Raw genomic sequence first — 27684 nt, 5'->3', positions numbered from 1 at the left:
ACTTATTTATAGGGCATTAATTTTAGTTAAACCAAAAAAAACCGGCTCGGCTTGAACTTGTATACAATCCAGACTCAAAAACACAATTTGAAAATGCTATATGTTAGGTCCTATATTTTCACTATATAGAATGATATAGTGATCACAATCTGTAACACAATAAGACAATATAAGAGATCGAAAGCAATAAACTCTTATATTCACAAAGCTTTAATAGTTACAAAAACTCTCTCAGTGATTTATATTGTATCACTAAGAGCTGCTAGGGTTCTTAACAATGTACTCGATAACTCAACTCATATAGAGTAACCCTAATCTGTGTTTATATAGACACAGTTACAAAATCAATCTCTGATTTGATATCCTATAAATCAGCTAATAAATCTATCAATCAAAGATTGCTCCAGTTTTCTGTTTAGTTTCCATAGTCAGCAAATCACTCCTCAGCATCTATCCTTCCTTGAAGTATATCCGCTTCTGAGCTCTTTCCACGTGTAAACTCTGTCGAGTCTTGACTATGTAAACTCTGATCAGACTTTATTAAACTCTGTCAGACTTTACTAAACTCTGTCAGACTTTACTTAACTCTGATCAGCTTCTAGCTTAAACTCTGATGATTCCTGTTCTAAAACAAACTTTAAGAACATTAGTAGTAATCATCAATTATATCTAACAATCTCCCCCAACTTGTGCATAAATAAATTATGTGCAAGTTAACAGATAATTGATGATGTCAAAACATTTAAGTCAAATGCAACAGAGTTTAACTATATAACAGAAAACTTTTAAAACTTACAGATACTTTATTCCTTAGCTGCATAGACACCATTTGCTGTCTTCAGATACTCTCTGAGGAGTTCTTTTTCAGCATCATCAAGCACTGTAATCATTTGTCTCTTGATCTCCCTCAATTCTGGATCTGAAACTCCAGTTTGGTAAATTGCAGCTCTGAGATCATAGATCTTGTTCTTCTTCAAGTCTCTATCCAGCCTTATATTGTAAGCTTTATCAGACTCTTCATTGAATGCAAGAGTTCTGATTCCAGCTATTGTCACTATCTTTGCTGAATTTTTCTTCATCTCAACCAGCTTTCCCTGATGGTCAAAGTATTTAGGAATGAAAGGTCCAGCATTTTTATTTCCTGTAATACCCATCTTTCTTCTGATTTGATCTTTAAGCAGGTTGGAGATGTGTTGTCCTGACTTGTTTTTCACTTGAAATATGTGTGATACATATCTCAATTCCTCCCAGTGTTTAGCATAGAGATCTGCTTCAAGTACTCTAAACACTGTTCCATCAGACATGAAGTAGATAAGAATATTATCTCCTCTGTCATTCTTTACCAACTGAACTGAATCAAGTTTTTCCATTTTGTCTTGCAATACTCCAGTCTTGGGAGCACAGAGAGATGAGGGGTCATCTGGTCTTGATCCTATACTCTGATCAAATTTTTCATACTTGGATCCCAGCCCTCCTTTATCTCTTCCTACCTTTTGATGAGAAAATGGTTTAATTGAGCCTTTTTCAAAACTTATTTCAGTCATCAGAGTAGGCTTTGCAAATCCAGCCAGTGGTGTAGTTGTTGGTTTGAACACAGCTTGAGCTTTGTCAGAGACTGTGTCTTTCATTGTTTCATTATTGACTTGAGCTGTGTCAGAGGTCAATTTTCCTTGTTGTGATTCTGCAACATGAGCTTTGTCAGAGATTGCAGCTTCTGTTTTCTTTTCCTGTACAACTTGATCCTTGTCAGAGGTTGTAGACTTCTTCTTATCCCAGCCTTTCTCCAGATTTTCATCTACTTTGCTTTTTCCTTTAGTTGTATATTCATCTTCAGAGAATACCTTTTTGACTGGTAAACTCTGATCAGCAACAGTAGCTTCTTTGATCAGTATCCCTTTTTCCTTTGGTCTGGCAGTTGATTTTGCAGGCTTTTGGATTTTTCCTGACTTTATTGCTTCAGCATGTTCTTTCTTTAGTTCTTCTTCTTCTGCAGCAATCAACTCTAAGTCCAAATTGGCTTCTGGATTTTCTTGTTCAAAAATTAACTTAGCAAGTTCTTCATCAGTCATTGGTTGATCTGATCCAGCCACTGGTCTCTGCTTTGACCCAGATGTGACATTGTGTGTTGGGACTGGAACAGACTTTGAACTTTGCTTAGGTTTTGACCTGTCAGAGTTTGAAACTCTTCCACCAGTTCCTGCCTGAAATCTCTTGTGCTTTGTGAAGTCATCAGCATCATCATCATCATCCTTTTTCTTCCTTTTCAGAGTTTGTCAGAGTTTGAAACTCTTCCACCAGTTCCTGCCTGAAATCTCTTGTGCTTTGTGAAGTCATCAGCATCATCATCATCATCCTTTTTCTTCCTTTTCAGAGTTTGAGTAGTAGACTTGCATTTGACTTGAGCTACTCTCTCCCCCTTTTTGGCATCATCCTCATCAGGAATCAGAATTGATGTGATCAGAGAAAGTGATGTTTGGATAGCTTCCAGCTGCTTTGACATCTTTTCTTGATTTGATTCAATCAAGGTCATCCTCTGGTCCAGAGATTCATTTGCAGTGACCAGCTTCTGTACACTTTCTTTTATAGGATTGATGGTCCTTTTCTTTTCCAGTTCATTGGTCTCCTTGACCTTTGCCACCTCTGTTCTTAGACCATCTATTGATTTAGATGTCTGGGCATGAGCAGGATGAAATGTCTTTAGATAGAGAATTGTGCCTTTGAGGCTTGACATAACATCAGAGTTTGTAATTTTCTTCTCTGCCATAGCTAAGAACTCTTCAGCTTTAGGTGTTTCCAAGGAATGCTGGTGGCTCAACCAGAGTTTATCCCAGACTTCACTTGGTGGATCAACCTGAAGATCCCTTGGGAGTGGCTCAGAGGCTGTATTCAGAGTTTGTAGCCTGGCATTGAACTGGCTAGTAGACTCCCATTTTTGTTGTGTCAGAGGGACTTCAGCATCTTCATCCTTGTCAGTATCTGAACTGGCATCATCCTCAGTATCAGAGTTTGCTTTTTCATCTTCAAGAACAGGATTAGCAACTTTCTCCACAGTATCTTGAGCAGATTTTCCTTGGGCTTCAGACTGGGATTTGATAGGTTCTTCACCAGTCTGAGCAAGAGACTGCAGAGCTTCCACAGCTACCTTGTCTGATTCATCAACTACATCAGACCTGTAGTTTTCTGGAGCTGTATCATGAACAATGGCATTCTCAGGTATTTTCATTGGAGAATGAGGAATTGGAGTAGAATGGCCATGATCAGATATTGGAGATTTAGAATCAGAAGTTTTTGCTCCAGCTTCATTTGTAGCTTGTGCATCACACTCTATTTCTTCATCTACTGCAGATGCTGTAGGAGTTGCTTTAGGAGATGTTGTAGGAGATACTGTAGGAGATATCAGAGGAACAGCTTGAAGAGGGTCCACCATCAGAGGTTGAGATGAATCATCAGGAATTGAACTGGATGGTGCTTGCTCTTCTTGAATGGTGAAATCAGTAATTTCAGATTCTGGAATCTTGGCCCTCTTTGGCTTGTGTGCCCTTCTTTTGAATCTAGCTGGTTTTGGACTGGGCTGAGCAGGTTCATTTGTTGTTGTAGGAATAGGTTCAGAATTCACATCTTGTGCAGGTTCAAGATCATCAAATTCATATGCTGCAACAAGTCTCCTCCTTCTTTTCTGCTTTGGTGTAGAAGCAGCTTCGGTATTCACTGGAACATCAGAGTTTGGAGCTTCAGAGTTTGTTGGTTTATCAGACTTTGTCTGTAGAACTTGTGTATCAACAGAGGTTCTGGTTTGTGTTGTAGAGGGTTGGTCATCAGATTTTGTTGATTTGGATGGTTTTGTAGTTGATGATCTGGATTTTCTGGTGACTGTGGGAGAGGTTGGATGTTGTGGTTGAGGTTGTTGAGGCTGTGGTAGTGGTTCCTGAGGATGATTCAGCCTTGCTCTGAATGGAGCTGGGATTTGCAGAGGCCTGAGAACTGGTCTCTTCTCATCTTTAGATATGAGATCCTTAAAAGCCCTTTTATGAAGTTTAAAGGGTTTGATCTCATCTGCAGCATCAAACTCCACTTCTCCAACAGTGGCATTAAACAATAATTGGCAAAATCGGGAAAAATATATAGTCTGACGATTTTCATGCATTCTTTCACCAATATTTCTAATCACTAATCTACCAAAATCGAAATTAGTAGAATAGATCAGAGAATACCCGATCTGCAGCATGTCCATTGGAATAGCATCCCAGTTTGTAGATTTCTTCTGGAAAGCTCTGGTAATACAATCGAAGAAGAAACTCCACTCCTTTCTGAGTCCTGGACGCTTCAACTGACCCAGTTTGTCCAGAGATTCGTAGTACCCCAATTCAAGCATCATTGTTCTGAGATTTGCATCTCCATTTGTAATGTACGCAGAGTGTTCTGGCAAGTTGAGTGCCTGACGAACTGTTGCTGGAGTAACTGCATACTCCTCCCCGTCATAGGAAAACACAATTGATGGTGATCCATCTGCACCACCATTGTCATATGTACCCGACCTCCAAAAGCTGATGATTTGGCTTCCTGAAAGTCTTGCAGGAGCGGTGAGAGCTGTACCGATGACACTCTGTGCCAAGAATCGCTGAAAGGGATGATAATCCCTTGGGGCTTCAGCAGTATCAAGAATGGCTGCATAGTTGTTGGGAACAAATTCAACACCTGCCAAGATAAACGCTGTAGTGGCCATTATATCAGAGATTGTGTTTGAGAAAATGTGTGTGAGAAGATTTGAATATTAGAGAGAAGAGAGCAAGAGTGTGTTGAGAGAGTATGTGTAAGTGAAGAAGTGAATAAGTGTATTAGTGAATGATAAGAAATAAAATCTGAAGTGAAAAACTCTTCAGATTTTGTTTCACTGAACACGCATGAGCTGTTTGTTCACTTGGACACCTGTCACAATACAACTGGTTTGATGAAAGTTAGTGGGATGGAGAAACGATATTAGTAATCATGAGTGCAGTAAAACACGCGCAGTAATAAAGGCTGATTACACGTTTTCCTATTAAAATGTTTTTCATGTAAACCCACTAACAATACACCCGTTTGAAAATACTCTCTTCACATTCTCTGAATATTTGAACTCCTGAAATGTACAAGATTTTTAAAAAAATCAAGAACAATTCACTCAGATTTTAAACTCTGAGATTTAAATCATAGAAAATAAATTTCTAAATACCTCAGAATAAAAACATAATTGTCAGAATATTCATCAATAAATCAGAGTTTGTTCTAAAATCCATAGCTCAATAATGTGCTTGTGAAATCTGTGTGTGGACATGTGAGATCAGAGAATATAAAATTTCACAATTTCGTAATTATAAGGTAGACAAAAATAATTTATGCAAACTCTCAAAATTTAGACTGGGACATACTCTGATGAAAACAATAAAATAATATAACCCCCTTTTTTTTTTTTTTTTTTTTTTTTTTTTTTTTTTTTTTTTTTTTTTTTTTCTTCCAGGACGCTTCTCAGTGTAAGTGAGGCACGACCTTTAAATATAATATGGCATTGGTATTTCTCCAGTAATCAGAGAATGTGACTGGTCACCATAGATTATAAAATCTTAGCAATTACTTAATACCAGCAAATGTTTGGTTCTTCCCAGTCACTGTCATCTAAGATCTCAAAGGAGTACCATGCTTATTCTTCAGGGGGTTTTGGCTCAAGGTAACAAAACATCAGAGTTTATAATCACTGTCTAATATATGAGAGAAAATTCAAATTAATCAGTCTCACTTATAATTAAGATATGTGAAGTAGTAGAGTCTCAATGATATCAGCATGCATAGTGTGAACTAATGCAGCACAAAATTGAGATCAGGATTAAGGAACTTAGCTGAGATTCATGATTACTCATTCTGAACATGCTTCATGGTATCTTCATAGGTGATTTGTCTCAGAGAAGATAAAAATGAGATCATTTATCAAGATTTAGAGTTTTATAAGCATCAGAGAATACTATCAGAGAATGTTATCAGAGTAAAGCAATCAGAGTATAACATCAGAGAATGTCATCAGATTTTAACAATCAGATTATATCATGGCAAATGTGTGAGTAATACATATGGTAAATTTGACAATTTAAATTGTAAAGATCTAACCAATATGTTTACTCAGTTCCTGATATCATTCCTAGCTCATTCACCAGCCTAGTAAAAGTTGCTTCACTTAATGGTTTGGTGAAAATGTCTGCTAGCTGCTGTTCAGTAGGAACAAAGTGAAGTTCAATTGTTCCTTCCTCCACATGTTCCCTTATAAAATGATATCTTATACTGATGTGCTTTGTCAGAGAATGTTGAACTGGGTTTCCTGTCATAGCAATAGCACTTTGGTTATCACAATAAATAGGAATTTTAGAGAAGGATAACCCATAGTCCAACAGTTGATTCTTCATCCAAAGAATTTGAGCACAACAGCTGCCTGCAGCAATATACTCTGATTCTGCTGTTGATGTTGAGATGGACTTCTGCTTCTTACTGTACCAAGAAACTAGTCTTCCACCCAGAAATTGACAACTTCCACTTGTGCTTTTCCTGTCAATTTTGCAACCTGCAAAATCTGCATCAGAGTATCCAATTAGATTAAAATCTGATTCTCTAGGATACCATAATCCCAATGATGTTGTTCCCTTGAGATATCTGAATATCCTTTTTACTGCAATCAGATGAGGCTCTCTTGGATCTGCCTGAAATCTTGCACATAGACATGTGGCATACATAATGTCTGGTCTACTTGCAGTCAAATAAAGCAATGATCCAATCATTCCTCTATAGTTTGTGATGTCCACTGATGCACCAGTATCTTTTTCTAGTTTGGTTGCTGTTGCCATAGGAGTAGTTGCAGCTGAACTGTCTTGCATACCAAATTTCTTCAAAAGATTTTTGGTATACTTGGCTTGATTTATAAAAATCCCATCTTCAGTCTGTTCAACTTGTAAGCCCAGAAAATAACTGAGTTCCCCCATCATGCTCATTTGGTACCTAGACTGCATGAGCTTGGCAAATCTTTGACAGAGTTTAGCATTAGTGGAGCCAAAGATAATATCATCAACATAGATTTGAACTAAAAGCAGATCATTACCATGATTCAAATAAAACAGAGTTTTATCTATGGTACCTCTAGTAAATCCACTTTCAAGAAGAAATTGAGCTAGAGTTTCATACCATGCCCTTGGAGCCTGCTTTAGTCCATAAAGTGCTTTGTCCAACCTGTAGACATAGTCTGGATGTTTTGGATCCACAAAGCCTGGAGGTTGTTCAACATATACCTCTTCATCCAGTTTCCCATTTAGAAAAGCACTTTTGACATCCATCTGAAATACTTTGAATTTCTTGTGTGCAGCATAGGCCAGAAAGATTCTAATTGCCTCCAATCTTGCAACTGGAGCAAATGTCTCATCATAATCAATACCTTCCTGTTGTGAATACCCTTTTGCCACAAGCCTTGCTTTATTCCTTGTAATGACACCCTCACTGTCAGTTTTGTTTCTGAACACCCATTTTGCACCAACTATGGATCTGTCTTTAGGTCTTGGTACTAGGGTCCAGACTTTATTTCTCTCAAATTCATTTAACTCTTCTTGCATTGCTTGAATCCAATCAGCATCTTGAAGAGCTTCCTCCACCTTTTTGGGTTCTGTTTGTGACAGAAAGCAATGATGTAAACTCTCATTGGCTGTAGCTGTCCTTGTTTGTACACCTGCTTCTGGATTTCCAATAATTAAATCAGGTGTATGAGATTTTGTCCACTTCCTAGCATGTGGAAGTTGACCATTTTCATCATTGGATCCTCCCCCTTGATCCATACTCTCCTGATTCTGCTGATTATTCTCTGTAGCTCCCCCTGCAATTGTGCTATCAGAGTTTGAATCAGCATTCTCTGATGAGTTTGAGTTAGTATTCTCTGATGAGTCTTGAGTAGAGTCTGAAACATTTTGATGCTCCCCCTCAGCAAGTGCTTCACCATCATGAACTTGTAAGTTTTCATCAGAGTTTACTGTATTCTGTTCACAGTCAGAGTTTGACTGATCATCAGAGTTTGTTGAATCAGAGAAAATTTCTTCATTTTCAAAATGCAGTTCTTCATGATTATCCATATCTGTTAGACCCATTATTCTTTTGTCATCAAATGACACATGTATGGATTCCATGATCACCTTGGTTCTCAGATTATAGACTCTGAAGGCCTTTGTTATGATAGGATAACCTACAAAAATGCCTTCATCAGCTTTTAAATCAAACTTGGTAAGCTGTTCTGGATGAGTCTTCAATACAAAGCATTTGCACCCAAATATGTGAAAGTACTTCAGATTTGGCTTCTTTTTCTTCACCATCTCATATGGAGTTTTGCCATGCTTATTAATCAAGGTTGCATTTTGAGTGAAACAAGCTGTTTGAACAGCTTCTGCCCAGAAATAAGTAGGCAATTTAGCCTCATCAAGCATAGTTCTGGCAGCTTCTATAAGAGTCCTGTTCTTTCTCTCAACTACACCATTTTGCTGTGGTGTACCAGGTGCAGAGAATTGTTGCACTACACCTCTTTCTTTGCAGAACTCCTCCATTGTTGAATTTCTGAACTCAGTTCCATTATCACTTCTAATGATTTTCACTTTGTCATCAGATCCATGATCCAGTTGTGTCACATGATCCATCAGATGCAAGGCTGTTTCATCTTTAGAGTGAAGAAAATATACCCAGGTGTATCTGGTATACTCATCAACAATGACAAGAGCATATTTCTTCCTTGCAATGGATGGTACATTGACTGGTCCAAATAGATCAACATGTAGAAGATGATATGGTTTGTTTATTGAGAATTCAGTCTTACTCTTGAAAGATGTCTTTCTCTGCTTGGCTTTTTGACATGAATCACACAATCCATCAGATGTTAGTAGTGATTCAGGGAGTCCTCTCACAAGCTTTTTCTTTATAAGCTCATTTATTGAATTGAAATTTAGATGTGAGAGCTTCTTGTGCCACTTCCAACTTTCTTCTGCAGAGATTCTTGTAGATAAGCAAATTGCTTTTCCCTCAGAGTTTGTAGGCAGGTGAATTTCATAAATATTTCCATGTCTGTGTGCAATCACTGCCACCTTGCCTGTAGACTTACTTACTATCTCACTGTGTTCTTCATAGAAATCAACATGATACCCTTTGTCACAGATCTGACTGACAGAGAGTAAATTGTGCTTTAGCCCTTGAACAAGAGCTACATTTGATATGATGACATTTCCAAGATTGATATTGCCATATCCCAGAGTCCTTCCTATGTTGCCATCTCCATAAGAAACACTTGGGCCAGCTTTCTCCACAAACTCTGATAGCAGGGTCTTATTTCCAGTCATGTGTCCTGAACATCCACTGTCCAAGACTAGGATATTCTTCCTGTTGCCCTGCAATCACAAAGACCACTAGATGTTAGTTTTAAGGACCCAGACTTGCTTGGATCCCTTGGCCTTATTAAGTTTGTTAGCTTTTGCAGCGGTGTTATTATCAGAGTTTGAGCTAACAGACTTTGCAACAGAGTTTGTACTGGAAACAGAGTTTGTACTTGCAGAGTTTTTATTTACCTTTAAAGAAGGTTTCAATTGATAATAATCATAATACAAACTATGATATTCTTTGCAAGTATAAATAGAATGCCATAAACTACCACAATGAAAACATGGATCTTGTGGTTTATATCTAATACTACTTTTTCTAACTCCAGACTTTGTAGGTAAAGAGTTAATGTCCTTGTTCTTCCTGCAAAAATTAGCAAGATGATTAGTATTACCACAGTTATGGCATGTCTTCCTAGGTGCATTTGGAACAGGCATGTAGTTATTACTCTTGTCTATGCCAATCTTGCCATTTCTGTTTTTCCTAGGCTCCTTGTTTTTGTCATCAGACTTTACCTCTTTAAGCTTATGTTTAAGCTGTTTCTGAGTCATCAGTCCTATGTTAACCTGTTTGAGCTTTTCAGATTTTAAATTGTTGTTAATCTCTGATTTTGGTCTACTCTGTTTAGACTTAGAGGATTCAGCAACAAATTTAACAGGTTTAACCTTAGGTTTTTGAGTTTTGACAAACTCTGTTTTTGATGACTCAGCTTCTGAGTTATCAGTGTAACCTAGTCCCTTTTTCCAATTTCCACTACCTAAGATATCCTGAGTAGTTTTGCCTGAACTAGTCCATGTCTTAATAATCTCCCTCTCCTTAGCAAGTTCTGATTGAAGAGATGCATACCTTTTTAATAATTCATCTTTGACAATGACAGCATCATCTCTTTCTTTCTGAACTTCTAGCATTTGAACTAATTCTTTTTCTAAAAAATCATTCCTTTTCTTTACACTCAGAGTTTCAGATTTTAATCTTTCATTTTCTAAAGTCTGATCTCTAAAGCTAGTGTGCAAAGTTTTAAGAAATAATCTTAACTCAGTTATATCTTCAGTATCAAAGGCAAGTGTAGAATGAGGTACCTTTGCAGTAGATTCAGAGTTGTTGTCAGTGTTTGCCATTAGAGCATAGTTGACTTCTTCTTCTGAATCAGATGTATCTGTCCAGTTTCCTTTCTTGGTGATAAAGGCCTTTTCTTTTTCCTTTTTGGCCTTCTTGCATTCAGATGCAAAGTGACCCTTTTCACCACAGTTGAAACAGGTATACTTGTCAGCTTTTCCAGCTTTCCCTTCTTTGCCCTCATTCTTCTTAAAGTTTTTCTTGTCATAAACTCTGTCAGAGTTTCTGTCTTTCCTTGAAAAACTTTTGCCTTTGTTGAACTTTTTGTAGGCCAACTTCTTGAAGCTCTTCACCATCAATGCTGCTAACTGCATCATCTCATCATCACTTTCTTCAGAGTCTGAGGGAACATCAGAGTTTGAGTCATCAGAGTTTGATGTCTCAATGTCAGACTTTGTGACATGAGCTTTTCCCTTGCTCTTAGCAGCTTCCTCTTGAACTTTCAGAGCAACAGACTTTGATTTTCCTCCATGTCGTTTGCTCCTCTGTTCCATCTCAAGTTCATGAGTCTTCAGTCTTCCATAAACATCATCAAGAGACATTTCTCCAAGATCAAGATTGTCTCTTATTGTAGTGACTTTCAAATCCCATTTTTCAGGAAGAGCTAGAAGGAATTTGAGGTTTGAGTCTTCAAGATCATATTCCTTGTCCACCAGAGATAAGTCATTCAGCAGTTTGACAAATCTGTCATACAGATCTGTCAGGGACTCACCAGATTTTGAGTCAAAGTGTTCATACTCCTGTGTAAGGATTGTTTTTCTGTTTTTCTTAATGGCCTGAGTTCCTTGACATCTGGTTTCCAGAGCATCCCAGATTTGTTTAGCAGTTTTGCACCCAATCACCCTATTAGACATTGCATTATCAAGGGCACTATGCAACAGATGCTTCACCTTTGCATCTTTACTGATAGATGAGATGTCCTCTGGAGTATAATCTTTCTTCTCTTTTGGAACCATCTTTTGAGGTTCATCTGCAACCCCAACAGAGAGCTTGGTGGGCATATGTGGTCCATCATAAATCCTGTCAAGGTATTCTGGATCGACAGAGTCTAAGAATATGATCATTCTTTCTTTCCAGACTGGATATTCAGATGCCTTAAGGGTTGGGACTCTAAAGGATGAAGCTTGTGATTTTTCAGACATGATTGTGTTTAAGATCTCACTGTAGTAATCTTAACAGAGCTCGCTCTGATACCACTTGTTAGGTCCTATATTTTCACTATATAGAATGATATAGTGATCACAATCTGTAACACAATAAGACAATATAAGAGATCGAAAGCAATAAACTCTTATATTCACAAAGCTTTAATAGTTACAAAAACTCTCTCAGTGATTTATATTGTATCACTAAGAGCTGCTAGGGTTCTTAACAATGTACTCGATAACTCAACTCATATAGAGTAACCCTAATCTGTGTTTATATAGACACAGTTACAAAATCAATCTCTGATTTGATATCCTATAAATCAGCTAATAAATCTATCAATCAAAGATTGCTCCAGTTTTCTGTTTAGTTTCCATAGTCAGCAAATCACTCCTCAGCATCTATCCTTCCTTGAAGTATATCCGCTTCTGAGCTCTTTCCACGTGTAAACTCTGTCGAGTCTTGACTATGTAAACTCTGATCAGACTTTATTAAACTCTGTCAGACTTTACTAAACTCTGTCAGACTTTACTTAACTCTGATCAGCTTCTAGCTTAAACTCTGATGATTCCTGTTCTAAAACAAACTTTAAGAACATTAGTAGTAATCATCAATTATATCTAACACTATACACTAACCATAAAACCCTTACCATAACAAATTTTACAGATCTACTTGTTCATTAATTAAATATTAAATTTCATAAAGCCCTTGCCATAAACAATGTCTTAGATAACACAAAAAAAATAATAGAAAATGTCTGGAAAGTCACTATTTAAGTGTCAAATAGGCTTCAATATCATTTTCTGAAAAAATGGCATCAACTGTCACTTCAAAACACGACTTGAAGTTGTATTTTGATTTTTTTGAGAAAAACACAATTTGAAGTTGCGTTCTCAATTAGAAAACATGACTTAAAGTTGCATTTTTGTTAACACAATATGAAATTATGTTTTGAATTGACAGTTGAGGCATTTTTTCGGAAAATGACAATAGATACCTTTTACTGCTAAACAGTGACATTTGGCCGAACACCAAAAAATACAGAAGGGTTTTTCAAATGTCAGCAATTATATACCACAATGCATTCACAACTAGCTTCCTACATACATATATGTGCTTCTGTCTGCAAGTACTATTCATGCTGAAGATTCTTCTGATTTTTGCTAGGCAATGTTAGAAACTGCTAGGGGATTTGGTTCATGATCAATGAGTCCGGTTAACGGGAATCAGAATCTCATACTCATACATTATCTTTGGATTAACAAATTTTTTGGGTGGGATGGGAAGCTCATTCGCTCTTGGAGGTAAATCATTCCTTCCGCACTCCTCCCTTGGGTTACCCTTTCCCCTACCCCATTCCCATGTCCCTCGCGCCCATTCCCGATTCTCATTTCCGCCAACTATCCAAACACCCCCTTACACCCCCTTAGCTTACTTCCAAACAAAAAAAGGGCCTAACTATTCTTGAAGATGTTAGTGGAATCATCAAGCCTTGCAAGTAAATAGAATGCAACTTATCTGTTCTTATCTTTTCTTGTTGAATATTTTCAATTATCTTGATTTTTAGATTTTCAATGTGATTGATCAAATTGTGCATTATGCTATACTAGTTTGGTGACATACAATGGCCATAGAATGAACGAGTTCGTGCCTGAAAGAACTGCTGACTATATTAGTCAAGATGATATTTATATCGGAGAAATGAGAGAAACCTTGGAATTTTCTGCTAAATGTCAGGGTGTTGGATAGCATTATGGTTAGTTTAAGTAGACTCTTTTGTATTCTCTGTGTTTATTTACTATGTTTAACATGTGGACCATACATTTGATTATGAGCTGAGGTGCTTCATATTATAGATTGTTGTTAATGTGTCGCAGAAATGTTGGCTGAGCTGTCAAGACGTGAGAAAAATGCAAATATTAAGCCTGATCCTGATCTTGTTATCTTCATGAAGGTAATGGCATAGTTATGTACTACAGATGTGCTTCAATATGGGTAATCGAATTGTGTGTATGCCATGAAGCTCTCTGATCTAGGACAAATACCTGAAATGTATAGAGATGAACATTAAATTTTGAGGTTTGGAATCTATAGTGATTATTATAAATTTCCTCCATTTTTCTTTATTTTCGAAAGAGATGAGGATATTAAAAAATGGAACTATAAGCTTCCTTCATCATAAGTTCACAACATAAAAGTCAAGTATTTTTCAAAGTGGTGGCTGAACTTCATTGATGCAGTGTAGCAATTTGGTGCCTGAATTTCAATTTTGCAACACGGGGGCCAAATTTTCAAATTCGCCACAGAAGGGTGGTTGCTTAAACACTAAATAATGGTGACCATAAATTGCATTCCTTTTACAAAGAAGTGGCCAACGTTTACTTTTTGGAACATGAAAGTAAATTCCGGAAACCAAATTGAGAATTTGAGAATTCAGCAACTAAAGGGCTACACTACGTAAAATTTAGCTTTGCAATTTTCTTGCAAAAGTCCAGTGTCTGGAAAACTAAAAACTTTGGACAGAATAACTAAAACATAGGAGTTTCTGGCAAAAAAAAAAAACATAGGAGAGGTGTCTGATGCTTAATAGCAACTCTGTGAATGCAATGTAAATAGAACTTTGAGAACTTTGTTATCTTATCAGCGTGTAAAGTTTTATAGTGATTATTTAACTGTACGATGCAACTCCCTTTTTAAATTATGAATTGGGAAAGGTTAACTCATATAGGGTGTTCCTACAGTTAAACATCTTACTTTTCGATTGATAATTGTCTGTAATTGTTTCATTCAGGCTGTTGCAACGAAAGGCCAAGAGTCTAATGTGGTCACCGACTATGTTTTAAAGGTATATCTAACCAGTGGTCAGCAGCACCACCTCATTGTAAGTACCCAAAAATATAAAAAAATTTCCCGTTGCTTGCATTTAGGGCTTGATACTTTGGTTGGAAACCAGATGATCAGAGGTATATCTGGAGGACAAAAAAGCGTGTTACAACAGGTTAAAACCTTTTAGTCCTGGTACAAAGCTGTAAGGTGTTACTTCTTTATATTTGAATTTCTGTGTAATAATTACATATAATCTGGTCAAGTACAGGCGAGATGTTAGTTGGACCAGCAAGGGCCCTTTTTATGGATGAAATATCTACTGGCTTGGACAGTTCTACAACTTATCAAATTGTGAAATTGCTTTGAAATAGTGTGCACATTCTCTAAGGAACTGCTCTCATATCTCTCCTCCAGCCAGCGCCTGGAGCGTATGCTTTATTTGACGAGTTATTCTCCTATTGATGGTTATATTGTGTATCAAGGTCCACGTGAAAATGTGCTTGAGTTTTTTGAGACTATGGATTTCAAGTGCCGAGAGAGAAAAGGCATGGCAGACTTCTTGCAAGAAGTGATCTGTGGTCATTACCTTCTGCTACATGCAAAAGTCATACGTAAGCGTGATGAGTCATTGTTAAAATTTCATGAAATATACAGGTTACGTCAAGAAAAGATCAGAAGCAGTACACAGAGATAAGCCTTACAGATTTATTACAGCTAAAGAATTCTATGAGGCTTATCAATCATGCCATGTTGGACTTCGACTAAGTGATGAGCTTGCAAAACCAAATGATAAGAGCAAAAGCCACCCTGCAGCTTTGACTACTGATAGGTATGGCTTTACTCATTAGCAAGATGGAGCTTTTCAAAGCTCTGCTTACAAGAGAAATTGTGGTAATGAAGAGGAACTCATTTGTGCACAAATTCAAATCATTCCAAGTGAGTTTGAGTTTTCTATACCTCTGCTGAATTATATAATTGCTTGTATTGGTTTTCTCTAATTGTCATTCATGCTCGCTTTTTAATTTTCATCTAGCTTACGGCACATGCAATCATTAGCTTGACACTGTTCTTTAGAACTGAAATGGATAAAGAGACTAAGACGGATGGAACCTTATACGTGGGTTCTCTCTTTTTTGACGTGGTTCTGAAAATGTGCAATGGAATGTCTGAGATGGCCATGACAGTAGTGAAGCTTCCTGTCTTCTACAAGCGAAGAGATGTTCTCTTTTTCCTGACATGGATCATCAAAATCCCAGTTTCACTTTTTGATGCCGGACTTTGATCAGCCCGGCCTACTATGTCATCGAATATGATCCATATGTTGGAAGGTAATCAATCTTAAGGAGTTAAATGTTTGTTCTTTTACAAAGACTTTACTCGGTTGTTTCTTCTGCCTATGATGCTGAAAGTCATTTCATCTACATTGCAGATTATAAAACATTTCCTGATATTATTTCTAGCCAATCAGATGGCTTCAGCATTATTCCACCTTATGGCGACTTTGGGCAGGACCTTGATTCTTGCAATGAATTATGGGGGATTTGCATTACTTGTACTTCTTGCATTATCTGGCTTTGTTCTGGCACGAGGTATAACAAATTATTAGAATGAGAAACACAGTTATTCTTATTTCATAAATTGACCGATTATTGTGCTTAGACTTTATAATGCTGCAGATGATGTGGCTGATAAGTTTTATAGATTTATGCAACAGTCATGAGAGAAGAGAGAATAGAGAGAAAATCTGAAAATTATTTCATTCAAGATACTTCAACATTACACTTATATCTTCTATATATATATTAAAACTGAAGCCTAATAAACTTGTCTCTATCTTCCAATAATGCCCCTAGTATATTCAGAAATGACTAGATAGTCACTTCATATTTATTCCTCTAATAGTGGCAAAAGTGTGGATATGGGCTATTACGCATCACCAATGATGTACGCGTAAAATGCAATTGGAGTGAATGAATTTCTTGGGCATCAATGGAACAAAGTAATTATAAATATATGTTATATGAGTTATTAGTTTTTCTTTCAATCATTGATCTGACTTTCAATATCATCTTTTATGCTGAAGTTAACTCCTAACAAAACTGAGACAATAGGAGTTACAAATTTGAAGTCCTGAGGTTTCTTAAATTTAAGAGTTGGTTCATAAATGGGAAGTTATGTAACAGTGTGCTGCTTAATTCTACAGCTTTAGGAAAATCTCAACCTGTAATCCCTGACAAAGTTGATAATGACAAAACCACAGAATTATCTCCCAGAGGTAGATATATCCCTCCCGTTATAATATGTCGAAGCTACTTGAAACACATTATGAACTGTTCAGTTAAATTTGAGTATTGCAGAAACTACTGCCGAGGCCAGTCAGCATAAGAAAAAAGGAATGGTTCTTTCATTTGAACCGTATGCTATTACTTTTGATGATATCAAAGATTCGGTTGATAAGCCACTGGTATGTTAAGTAGTTCAGTTCTATGTTCGTGGTTGAAATTGTCAAGTGCAAAAATGTCAAAAAAAAATAAATAGCAGCAACCTCACGGCTCACGAGCTTAATTGGCCTCAATTTGACTTGTCAAAGGAAATGAAAGAGCAACGGGATTGGTGAATATAGATTGTTGCTTCTGAAGGGTGTGAGTGGAGCTTTTATGCCTGGTGTCTCAGATTATATTCACGGACGAGCCAACTTCATGCAAGAGCTGAGGCTATAGTGACGAGAACCGTGAGGAATACTGTAGACACTGGAAGAACAGCGTTGTTTACACTATCCATCAACCAGGTATCGAGATATTTGAAGCATTTGATGAGGTGAAAAAAGTACTTGCGCATATAATGCAGCAGCATTTGTTATATGATTATATCCTTTTTCAGACACTAAAACGGTAAAACACATATATATGCTCCAAGCCACAAAATGTTACTAATCATTTATTTGTGTTCCCGTCTTATAATTTGATACAGGAGAAACAAAGCCCTTATTGCACAATTGGGTGTTCCTTCCCCTGGTGCAAAGGAACTCTCTTTTACGTTCATCAACCAATGCTTGGCTTGCCTGTGGAAACAATATGCTCATACTGGCGAAACACATCATATGTTATAGAGAAAGAGCAGCTGGAATGTATTCAGCTCTGTCATATGCCTTAACACAGGTACTTTCCTGTCTCAACAAACTAAGCGTAGGTTCATTTTTTTATTCGTAAAACAGGCTTGTTATTGTATTGCAGATTTTGGTAGAAATACCTTATGTTCTTACCCAATCTATACTACATGGCCTCATAGTCTATGCAATGCTTGGCTTTGATTGGACAGTTGCTAGATTTTCTTAGTATTTGTTCTTCAGGTTCTTCACCTTGTTATACTTTGCCTACCTTGGCATTTTGTATAACTATATATTTTGTTAGTAAATACTCTAGTTTGCATATTTTTTAAGTTTTATGTTTTGTAGAGATTTAGATTGCGTTTGGAATTCTAAAGTAGGTACAAAACTGTTTGGTAAATATCGAAAGTAGCAGTTAAACGTAGACTTGTCATATTGTTGTCATTCGCGTTCATAATTGATGTTGATTTTACTTGAAAAATATTGTAACTTGTTAGAATATTTTATTTTAACAAGTGCAACCCAGAAAATGTTTTTTTATATTTTTAGGTTTACTTGGCTCTTTGCAGATCATTATGGTTGCAGTATTAGCTGTATATATGATTATTGTGTATGGACCACGTGTGTTAAAATATAAACCAAATATATAATTTCAAAATTTGTGACCATAATTCATAGAGTATGTCATTTCATGATTTTTATATGCATACATTAACATCCAAATTTCAGTTCACCCTGTGTCCTCCTGGTCTTCTTTTTCAAATATTGTTTATTGATCCCTTATTAATAAATCTCAAGGTGAGCGAGAATCGAACCCATAGTTCAGGAGCGTACAAGTCCTTTACCTCCCAGCCTTCTTTAAGTAAAGACCATCATGGATTATATACAATAATCCTGTTAAGAAGCAAATGGTTGGAGATACAATTTTCCACTTAATTAATTAGAGCTGCACTCTTCCTTAATCAAACTGTCCATTTCATAATAAACCAGAGCAAGACTAACCAAATTATGGGCTCCCAAACATTAATGTCCAAGCTCTTCATTGTAGATTTCACCGAGCTAAACCCTACTGCGGCTTCTTGGACCTCTACATGTCAAGATATTAGGCAATCTCTGGAGAATCATGGATGTTTTATCGCATTGAGTGACAAGGTTTCATCTGAGCTCGACAAAGCAATCTTTTGTGCAGCAGATGAGCTGTTTGACCTTCCTGTTGGTACTAAAATGCAGAACATGAATGACAAGCCGTATCATGGCTATGTCGGGCAAATCCCATTTGTTCCTCTTCATGAAGGATTAGGGATTGATTATTCGACAACTGAAGAAGGTGTTACAAATTTCACTACTCTGATGTGGCCAAAAGGAAATGATTCCTTCCGGTAAATTAATAGTTCATTAGCATTCTTTCTTCATATTGTAGTAATTCTCTAATTTTTGTTAATTAGTTTTGTTTAAATTTTGATTTTGTTAGTGAAAGTTCATTGGCGTTTTCAAAGGCAGTGGCGGAAATTGATAGAATGGTAATAAGAATGTTGTTCGAAAGCTATGGTGTCGAAAAGTATGCAGAGTCTCATGTTGAATCAACAACTTACCTTCTTAGGTACTTGAAATATAGAGCTCCGGAGGTGAATGAGACTACTATGGCTTTCCCCTCTCACACAGACAAGAGTTTCTTAACCATACTTCATCAGAATCAAGTCTCGGGTTTAGAAATTCAAACCAGAGATGGCAATTGGATTTCTGTTGAGTTCCCTCCCTCTGCCTTTGTTGTCATGGCTGGTGATGCATGCAAGGTACTTAATTGTTAAATAATATTATAAACCTTAATGAGCTGTTGATTTAACATGGTATTAGACTGAGCATGATTGGATAGCCCAAGTGATTAAGGTTTATCCTATGTTGTCCCAGGTCGATGCTTGTTAAAAATTTATATTCATTGCTGATTACTAATCTGTCGATGTTCATATGTAGGCCTGGAGTAACAACCAAGTACTGTCTCCGAATCATAAAGTGACCATGAGCCTGAGCGGAAACAAAACACGGTACAATGTTGCACTGTTTTCATTTCTCAACGACATGAAATTGGTGGAAGTGCCAGAAGAGTTTGTGGATGAAGAACATGCCTTGCAGTTCAAGCCCTTTGTGCATGTTGATTTGCTCAAGTTCTACGACACTGATCATGGCCGTCGATCGCAAAACATTCTCAAGGACTTTTGTGGTGTGTGATGAAATTCTCAATGCTGGTTATGAGATATGATTAAGATCCATGAAGGCTCAGCACAATCTGAAGTTCTGTCTATATTTAAGTTATTGTTTTTGTTTTTGTGTGGGAAGTGGGGGTTTGTAATTGTTGTGGAATGCGCAATTGCTAATAAGATGCATTCTTAATATTCAGATGCAGGGGATAAGTTGTATTGGTTTGTGATTGTATTGTAATTGTGAATGATTGTAAAATGTTTGAGTTTATTATTAATAATCGAGATAACTGAAGTTTGTAAATTTTAATTTTGGTTCAAACTCGCGTGAGTATTAATATTTATGTGTTTGATTACATAATTTCGTAACTACCCGATTTTCCGTTAAAAATTATCATTAACATTATCTGTTTGTATTTTACTCTTATAATCTTGATTTTCTTATATTATTTTTCAGATTAAGTCATTTATCTCTTAAAAACATGAAAATTATTTTATTTTTTTTACGTTTACTCAAACACATTTCAGATAAATATTTTTCATATTTTTAAACTTTTTTTCTAAAATTATTATTCGTATGGAGGAAAAAACATTTTTATTTTTTTAAAAAATAATAACTTTTTTATGAAAAATAAGATAACACAGATCGAGTCATAAAAATGACTCTACAACTACAGTAAGGATTAGAAACTGAATAATTTCTCCGTCTCAGTTTCTTTTGAGAGAATATATTTGTTTCAAAATATTTGTCTCTCCCGTTTTCCAAAATAATGTTTTAAGTAATTTTTCTTAAAATTCTTTTAAATCACCATTTTCAATATTTAACTAGTATGTATATCCATAACACATTTTAATTTAATACAACTATCAAGGATAGATAAAAAATCAACCGATTGATCCGAAATAACGCGAAATTAGAATTTCATTTCTAATAACTTCAATTTTCAGTTTTATTCAATTTTATATAATTTTAATTTTACCCAAAATCGACATAATTGCTAAAACGAACACGACCCGTTACTCGAAATTGACACAGGGACCAGGAGCATTAAGTAGCGGCAAAATGAGAAGTCGCCCAACCAAAATCAGGTCCACACTAAAATTTAACAATAATTCAAATATACTGACTGATTCTGGAAGTCACAATTCTATCGAATTTTAATGTATATAATTATCGTAGACGAAAATGACTGAAAAGAGACAATTTCTAATGATTTCGCATCTGACAATTTCTATATATATAAATATAAATGTATGTTGATCATCCATGACCATGACTAGGATCGTTAATTTATTAGCCAATAATCACATAGTATGTGGTCCGTGATTAGAGCAACTCCAGCAGCTAGGGGTGTCAAACGGATAATTCGGATACGGATCTACCTGTATCCGGATCCGGATCCGAATCCGAAAATTCATATCCGTATCCGTATCCGAATCCGAAATTTTTTAAAGGATGATATCCGAATCCGGATCCGACGGATACTATCCGGATTCGGATAATATCCGGATCCGAATCTGATTTTTAATCAGAATTTTTATTTTTCTATTAAAATTTCTAAAAAATCATAAAAAATAGTAAAAATAAAAAAATAATTTTTAAAAAATGAGTAAAAAATTTAAAATCATTAAAGAAGGTTTATATTAATTCAAAATTTAATTCTTATTAATCTTTCAATATAAATTTGTTGTCTTTAAAATATTAAACTCAAATAAAATTATGATATATGTCTATAATATTTTAAAATTATACAAAATTTATATAAATATATTATTTTATGTATACATATATAAATACACACATTATATAGTTATTGAATAATATTAATAATATTTAATATTTAATATCATATATATTTAATTTCGGATGCGGATATCATCGGATACGAATATGCCTATATCCGTATCCGTATCCGGAATTGTCGGATTCGGATGCGGATAATATCCGCTTTGTCTCGGATACGGATAATATCCGCTTTATCTCGGATACGAATGCGGATTTTTCGGACGGATATCGGATTTTTCGGACTTTTTTGACAGCCCTACCAGCAGCTTCCCTATTTGGAGTCTTAAATCAAAATATGAGGAATATGGGAAAATAATCCATTCCAACAGTATCCTAGTAATTCCCTAAATCACTAAGATCCACTAACCATGCCTTATCTTTAGGTAACCTCTCTCCTCTCCTAAGAGCATCTCCAACCATCTAAAACCCTTGGCTAAAAAGTGAGGTGGCATACTTAAAATAAAAAAATTTAGCCAACAGCTCCAAAAACCCAACTCCAACCATGCTCAGCTGTTGTCTATAAATTTAGCCAACCTCCTATGGATGGCTAAATTTGTCGAACCTCTACAGGTCTGTAAGAAAATCTGTAGGAAGATTGTACATCATTTATTACCATATTGAACTGATATATTCTATTTTAACAATTTAAAATATTAATAACATACTATTTTTAAATTATAGCCAACCAATATAGCCAATACCATTGAAACAAAATGTCTTACAGGTTCAGCAAATTTTACATAATGTCTTACAGGTCCAATTTAGCCAACGATTATAGACAACGCCGTTGGAGATGCTCTAACTCTTATTTTATAATAAATTTTGAATACAAACATGTTCTCTCTCTTCACCTATTGCAATAATGGCAACTTTTAATAATAAAATAGTATATAAGGAATGAATATAAGGAATATTGTTGGAGGTGAGAATAGCTATTATTATCTTAAGTCACTAGGATCCAATATTTTATATTATATTTAAGGAATGGGCTAAGATGCTGCTGAAGATGCTCTTAGGGGACCATTAGAAAGAGATTTACACTGATTTAGTACATACTCCATACTCGTAATCATGCAAGCAAATATATACTAGTTAAATATATAAGCAAATTAAAGGTAATACAAATTGGGACCAGCTCCCAGCTTCTGACAGGTTTAAGCTGTTTTTTTTAATATTGTCGAATCGTACGGTCTTTGTTATTTTATATGTATCGTATCGGCATCTACGCTATATCGAATAAGACTTGATGAGCTAAACTAACGAGCAACTACTTGACGATAAAGTGATAAACTGACAAGCAATCATGCACAGGATCAAATGACAATTATCGAATTCATTTCAGTGTTAACTATTTGCAATTCCGTTGTAGACATTTTGTCGTCTCATGACGAGAGTTTTTTTGGTGGTGACACGCGATTGCAATTTACAATTTATTTGAATCGATCGTTAGATGTTGTATGATTTTTTATTATTAGATTAACACTTTCATTTCAGAAAAAAAAGTAGTGACAAAATAATTTTTGGTTGCTAATAGTTTTTTCATCATTTTTTCTCGTGATTATTCTGGATTAAAAATGAACTTAATTATTATCAACGAAATTTTCTGTTACAAGAAATTCTTGGATGATCATATTACATTTATTATAATTACAACAATTTAGCCTGATTATTTGCGAAAATTTACATATTTTAGCAATATAAACGAGAACCAGTCTAAAATGTGAGATCGATTCGACAATGCTAATCTTGATTTGGAGGAATCTTTTGTTTTTCATTTAATTAATAAATAATATTACGTGTACAAACTAAGGAAATTTTCAAGAAAATCAGCAGAAAGAGACGCTTTGTGTTGATTTCGCACTTGTCTTCGAGTATATGAATTTATATTGCTAATCAGTCATCCATGACGATCCTTAATTAATTAGTCAGAGACGCTTTGTGTTGATTTCGCACTTGTCTTCGAGTATATGAATTTATGTTGCTAATCAGTCATCCATGACGATCCTTAATTAATTAGTCAGTATGTCACAAGAATCATATAATTTGTATGTGGTCCTTAATTAATTAGGGGACCATTAGAAAGAGGTTTACACTGATTGAGTACACAATCACGCATGCAAATATATAATTAAAATAAGCAAAGTTAGTACAGATTTGGACCAGCTTCCAACTTCTAAACAAGTTTAAGCTGTTTTTATATTATTATTATTAGTGGCTATTTAATATTTAATCCTATCAGCATCTACACTATCTTTTTGATTAAGACTTGATGAACTAGTTTAATGAGCAACCGTACCCTGTTACTGTGCAGTGTGCATGCATCGAATGAGGATTATAATACTTGCCAAAATATAAAGGAAAAACAATTTATGCAATTTCTGATTTTGACAGGGTTTTTTATACTGAATATTCCATCTTCCGTTACTAAGACATTATCTCATCGTCATGATAATTATGATAAATTACTTAAATTTGTTGTATCTAGCACAATATCTCATCATTTTGATAGTGACGGTCACTTAAATTTGTATCGCACCTCTATCATGTATGATAATCATTAAAATTTGTATCGCATTATATATAGGAATATGAGAAATGAAAATTTTTATCGGATTGTCGGAGTACACACATCGTATTCGTCCTTGACATATGAACTAGTGACGATGATGATGAGTTTCTTGCATTTTATGTAAAGTGGAGAATAATTATAGGAAAAACCAATTTTGATCGTTTATTCTGATCGAAACTATTCATTTTCGATTGACAACAGATCGAAAATATACTAGTCGAAAATAATATACTTAATTTCGATTTTGGGTTTTAAGATCGGGTTTTCCAAGTCGATACAAGATATATCTTCGATTATGTATTTTTGACGAATTCTTTTATGATTATATTCGATCAAAAATAAACTCGAAATATATTTTTGAAAATAATCGTTTTTTCTTGTGGCACTAGTTGTCCTAGTTTGGTTCACCTTAAGATACACTAATATTATAATCCGTGTTCTTAAATGTTGCATTGCAGTGAATTAGTTAAGAAAGTGTCAAGCAAATCATCAAACCAGCTCGCAATAATGAATTCCTCCCCTTTAACAAAACAGCCCAATCTTCCCTGTATAGATTTTTCACAAGAAAACACAAAGCAAGGCTCAACTTCTTGGTTAGCAACAAGCAAAAATGTGGTGAGTGCACTTGAAGAATATGGTTGTTTCCTTGCAACATACAATGACAATTTCTCACCAGACCTTCACAATGCAATATTCGAATCAACCAAACAGTTATTTGATCTCCCACTCGAAACCAAACTGCGAAACACATCCAAGACACCTTCCCATGGCTATGTTGGCCAAGAGCCTGTGGTTCCTCTGTACGAAGGCTTAGGTATCGAAAACGCGACCACTCTGCAGGGAGCTCATGCTTTCACTAATCTCATGTGGCCCTCCGGAAATGCAACTTTCTGGTAAGAGTTTCCATCATTGACACAGGTCGGCTTTTGGGTAAGGCGATCAAGGCGAACGCCTGGGTCATCGGCCACTGTCCCAAAGACACCAATAAATCTATGTATATGTAGTATATAATGATAAATTTATGCATTTATATATTTACATGCATTTGAATTGATTGTGTTGTTAATCCTAAAACAATATTTATGATTATGTCGTTGTATATTGATTTGAATGTATGTAAATTTTTTCTTTACGATCTTGAAAAATATGAACACCATTTTTAAATTTCGTCTAGGACACCCAAATCTCTAGGGCGGGTCCTAACAAATGGTCTATACAACACAAATATTCAAAATAGTGATTAAAATGAGTCATTTTTATAATCAGCGACTCACTTGATACATCGGGACACAAGTAGTGATGACTTTGATAATTAACCAGTTTCATTGATCCCTAATTTTTTTTCTTTAAATTACAAAATCAGTACTCTAGCGCTGATCTGACGAGAAATTTGTTCTTGTTGTGGCTAGTGAAACAGCACGTTTGTTTACTGAAGTTGTTGCTGAATTGGATCAAATAGTAATGAGAATGGTTTCTCAGAGCTATGGAATTGAGAAGCACTATGAACGTCTTCTGGAATCAACCTCTTATCTTTTTCGACTCATAAAATATCGACAACGCCACGAGAAGGAAACCTCTTTAGGAATCGTGCCTCATACAGACAAGAGCTTCATGTCAATTCTGCATCAGCATCAAGTTCCAGGTCTGGAGATTAAATCAACAAATGATCAATGGATTCTTGTCGATCCTTCCCCTTCATCTTTTATCGTCATGGCAGGCGATGCATGCATGGTACGTTTGAAATTTCGCAAACTTATACTCCTTCTTGTCTCATTTAATTTTATATGTTTTTCTTCACTTCTCGACATAAATTTCAATTACGTAACTTCTTGTTAAGATTTTCTTTCTTTAATAAGAATTCAGCTAAAAAAAATTTTAAAAAAAGGTTACAGCAGGATCATTAAAGTGCTTGTCGTGTTCCCGTCCTCCTATGTATACAACTCATTGGACAGAGCAAGTATTGTTTCCCTATATTTACGAACATTAGTCAAAACAAGTTTTCGAAAATTATACTCCCTTTGTCCCTCTCATTTCTTTACAGTTACTATTTTGGGATGTCCCTCTCATTTCTTTACGTTACTATAAATAGTAAGTTTTTTTTATCATTACACCCACTATCTTCCCCTACTATATATCTCATATTTAACAATAAAAACTACTATTACACCCACTACTTTCCTCCACTATCTCAAATCTATTATTAAATATTGATAGGTCCCACCACTTTACCCACTTTCCATCTCACTTTACTCATTTTTTATACATTGTCTTGGTCTCCGTGTCCCCCTCCAAGGTAAAGAATTCAGGGGGACGGAGGGAGTATATAAAAAATCGAAAATGTTAAGAAGGTTTTGTCGGTTTATGATCAAGATTATTTACGAGTTGCTCCCAAAATATTGTAGGCATGGACAAATGGGAGAATAGAAGCTCCCCAGCATAGAGTGATAATGAAGGGAACTGAAGAGAGGTATTCGCTTGGGGTATTTACATTCATAAGGGATGAGATTATTCACACCCCGGAAGAGCTAGCGGATGAAGAACATGAGATTCAGTTTCAGCCGTTCGATCATTACAAGTACATCGATTTCTATTACACTGACGAAGGAAAGAAATCAAAGTGTCCTATCAAGTCATACTGTGGGGTTTGAAATTGGCTTTCACGTCGATTAAGTGTAACATTTGTACGATGTGTGTGAGTGAAATGTGTGGTGAAAATGTGGAATTAACGTATTTTCAATTCAAGGTTTATGTGTATGTTTTTAATGATGCTTTTAGATATGTAATTGTAATATTATTTAGTGAATAAATTTCTCAAAATTATCTTATAAAGTTTCGGGGATTAATATATCAAAACTATTTTTCTTTTTACAGTTTTTTGTAATTTTACTATATATTGAATATATTTATTAAAATATGATTTGTAAAATCAACTAAATACAACTTTTACCTAAAAAGGTGAAATTACTTTCGGTTTCCATTCTATAAGAGATGTTGATATTTGATTGTATTGGATGCATTTGATTACAAGATCGCAAGTTTGTAAAAAAAATCAAAAAAAATCAGAAAATGACAAAAATCTAAATAGCAAAAGTTGATAATGTAGCGGATGAGATAGTATAAAACTAAAAGACAAATGAAACAAAATAAGAACCATGATAAGTCATCACAGAAATTCGTCACCTAAATTCTTATTCGAAAATTTTGAGTCATAGAAAAAATCTAGTCAAAATTCAATTCCGTCCACAAATCTTATCTATATTTTTTGTTTGCCAAATTACCCGGAGTCATGGTTTTAATTTATTTGAATGAATCTTCAAACAACCTCGAAATCGCTATGATTTATTTATTTATTTTTGGAGAAATTGTTGTAATTCATTTATTTTTTTCAAAAAAGTGGTTAATTTAATAATATAATGTCATACATCATCTACAAAACAATCCAATTTTAACTGATAAAAGGGATCATATCACTGATTAATCTAACTTTTACAGAAACACAATCAAATGATTATTAAAATTG

At 35.3% G+C, this 27684-nt stretch overlaps 5 protein-coding genes and 1 pseudogene across 5 annotated transcripts; 5 read left to right on the top strand and 1 right to left on the bottom strand.

Moving 5' to 3' along the window:
* Window positions 1-142: 142 nt before the first annotated feature.
* On the bottom strand, window positions 143-13073 carry LOC135152659 (uncharacterized). Its single transcript, XM_064093190.1, has 3 exons — window positions 13023-13073; window positions 2901-3760; window positions 143-149 (listed from the first exon to the last, which is right to left on the bottom strand). Exons 1-3 carry the CDS (start codon window positions 13071-13073, stop codon window positions 143-145), a joined length of 918 nt encoding a protein of 305 aa, XP_063949260.1.
* On the top strand, window positions 12535-15145 carry LOC135146794 (pleiotropic drug resistance protein 1-like). The gene is made up of 5 exons (XM_064094124.1): window positions 12535-13180; window positions 13293-13438; window positions 13560-13636; window positions 14474-14680; window positions 14777-15145. The coding sequence occupies exons 3-5, from the start codon at window positions 13562-13564 to the stop codon at window positions 14786-14788; spliced, it is 294 nt and encodes a 97-aa protein (XP_063950194.1). The 5' UTR covers window positions 12535-13180; window positions 13293-13438; window positions 13560-13561; the 3' UTR covers window positions 14789-15145.
* LOC108221140 (pleiotropic drug resistance protein 1-like) lies at window positions 14939-15840 on the top strand (annotated as a pseudogene).
* On the top strand, window positions 15685-17660 carry LOC135146797 (pleiotropic drug resistance protein TUR2-like). Its single transcript, XM_064094123.1, has 6 exons — window positions 15685-15836; window positions 15938-16097; window positions 16712-16783; window positions 16866-16972; window positions 17099-17296; window positions 17479-17660. Exons 2-5 carry the CDS (start codon window positions 15977-15979, stop codon window positions 17123-17125), a joined length of 327 nt encoding a protein of 108 aa, XP_063950193.1. The 5' UTR covers window positions 15685-15836; window positions 15938-15976; the 3' UTR covers window positions 17126-17296; window positions 17479-17660.
* A 749-nt stretch (window positions 17661-18409) lies between these two features.
* On the top strand, window positions 18410-20119 carry LOC108220965 (probable 2-oxoglutarate-dependent dioxygenase AOP1). The gene is made up of 3 exons (XM_017394868.2): window positions 18410-18993; window positions 19086-19407; window positions 19586-20119. Exons 1-3 carry the CDS (start codon window positions 18623-18625, stop codon window positions 19838-19840), a joined length of 948 nt encoding a protein of 315 aa, XP_017250357.1. The 5' UTR covers window positions 18410-18622; the 3' UTR covers window positions 19841-20119.
* A 4501-nt stretch (window positions 20120-24620) lies between these two features.
* Window positions 24621-26993, top strand: LOC108222298 (probable 2-oxoglutarate-dependent dioxygenase AOP1). Its single transcript, XM_017396218.2, has 3 exons — window positions 24621-25057; window positions 25574-25895; window positions 26567-26993. Exons 1-3 carry the CDS (start codon window positions 24672-24674, stop codon window positions 26810-26812), a joined length of 954 nt encoding a protein of 317 aa, XP_017251707.2. The 5' UTR covers window positions 24621-24671; the 3' UTR covers window positions 26813-26993.
* Window positions 26994-27684: the final 691 nt, after the last annotated feature.

The sequence above is a fragment of the Daucus carota genome, chromosome 5 (genome assembly GCF_001625215.2).
Source record: "Daucus carota subsp. sativus chromosome 5, DH1 v3.0, whole genome shotgun sequence".
Taxonomy (NCBI): domain Eukaryota; kingdom Viridiplantae; phylum Streptophyta; class Magnoliopsida; order Apiales; family Apiaceae; genus Daucus; species Daucus carota.
Note: the sequence above shows the minus strand (reverse complement) of the source record. Positions and strands in the feature narration are given on the sequence as shown.